Source organism: Myotis brandtii, unplaced genomic scaffold (genome assembly GCF_000412655.1).
Source record: "Myotis brandtii unplaced genomic scaffold, ASM41265v1 scaffold130, whole genome shotgun sequence".
NCBI lineage: Eukaryota > Metazoa > Chordata > Mammalia > Chiroptera > Vespertilionidae > Myotis > Myotis brandtii.
In genome coordinates this window covers 374786-375737 of record NW_005354596.1, presented here as the reverse complement: position 1 = coordinate 375737, position 952 = coordinate 374786, and the positions used below count along the sequence as shown (strand labels likewise).

General features: G+C 63.2%; 1 protein-coding gene across 1 annotated transcript in view; it reads right to left on the bottom strand.

Annotated features, from left to right (window-relative positions):
- EHMT2 (euchromatic histone-lysine N-methyltransferase 2) overlaps positions 1-952 on the bottom strand; it is a gene marked incomplete at its 5' end in the record, with an annotated part of 26166 nt that overhangs the window by 3926 nt on the left and 21288 nt on the right. Inside the window, 3 exon segments of the mRNA XM_005859854.2 lie at positions 5-172; positions 254-408; positions 514-618. Of these exon segments, the coding sequence (XP_005859916.2) occupies positions 5-172; positions 254-408; positions 514-618 (428 nt within the window).

Here is a 952-nt window from a genome sequence, read left to right as displayed (position 1 = left end):
TCACCGGCAGATGATCTTCTCCGTGCGGACGGCCCGGTTGCCCACGCCGAGCCGCAGCTTGCGGTTGAGCTGGAGCGCAAACCACACGTCAGAGCGCTCGGGAGTCAGGTCCCACGCAGTGTCCCCCTCCTTGTTGCGCAGCTCAGGGTTCGCTCCACGCGACAGGAACAGCCTGGGAGGGAGAGGAAGCCGTGGGGTTGGGGCTTCCGGAGGTGATGGTGGGGCTTTGGGGGGTGTGGCAGGCGGGGCTCACAGCACACAGTCGTGGTAGCTCTCCCGGGCTGCGATGTGCAGGGGCGTGTCCCCGTGGTAGTTGACAGCGTGGAGGTCGCAGCGGGCGTTCAGGAGGACCTCTGCGATGGCGGCGCTGCCGGTGAAGGAGGCCCAGTGCAGGCAGATGTTTTCCTCCTGGGGGGGGGCACGGGAGCCCGGCAGTGAGCCCTTGAACCCCACCTCCACTTTGGTCAGGGTCTGGGTCAGGCCAACTCCCCACTCAACCAAACTCATGCTCACGTTGTCTGTGAGGGTGACGTCGGCGCCGCGCGTCAGCAGCATGCGGATCACCTCGATGTGCTTGTGCTCTGCGGCCCAGATGATGGGCGTCCACCCCCCACTGTCCTGTGGGTGGGAGGGAGAAGGGGAGGAGGCTGCGGGCAGGCCCAGCAGCCGGCTCCATTCACCAAAGCAGCACGTGGCCAGAAGCACGCGCCCTGGAGCCAGACCGAGTGAGCCCGCTCACCGCCGAGGTGCCCAGTGCCCTGCGCCTGCTGCATCTGGTACCAAACTAGAGTGTCTATGGCTCAAGGCTGCAGAGCACTTCTTCCCTTTTTCTCTTTTTGTTAATCCTCAGCAGAGGATATTTTCCCATTGATTTTTAGAGAGAGGGGAAGGGAGAGGGAGAGACAGAGAAAGAAACATCGATGTGAGAGACACACATCGATTGGCTGCCCCG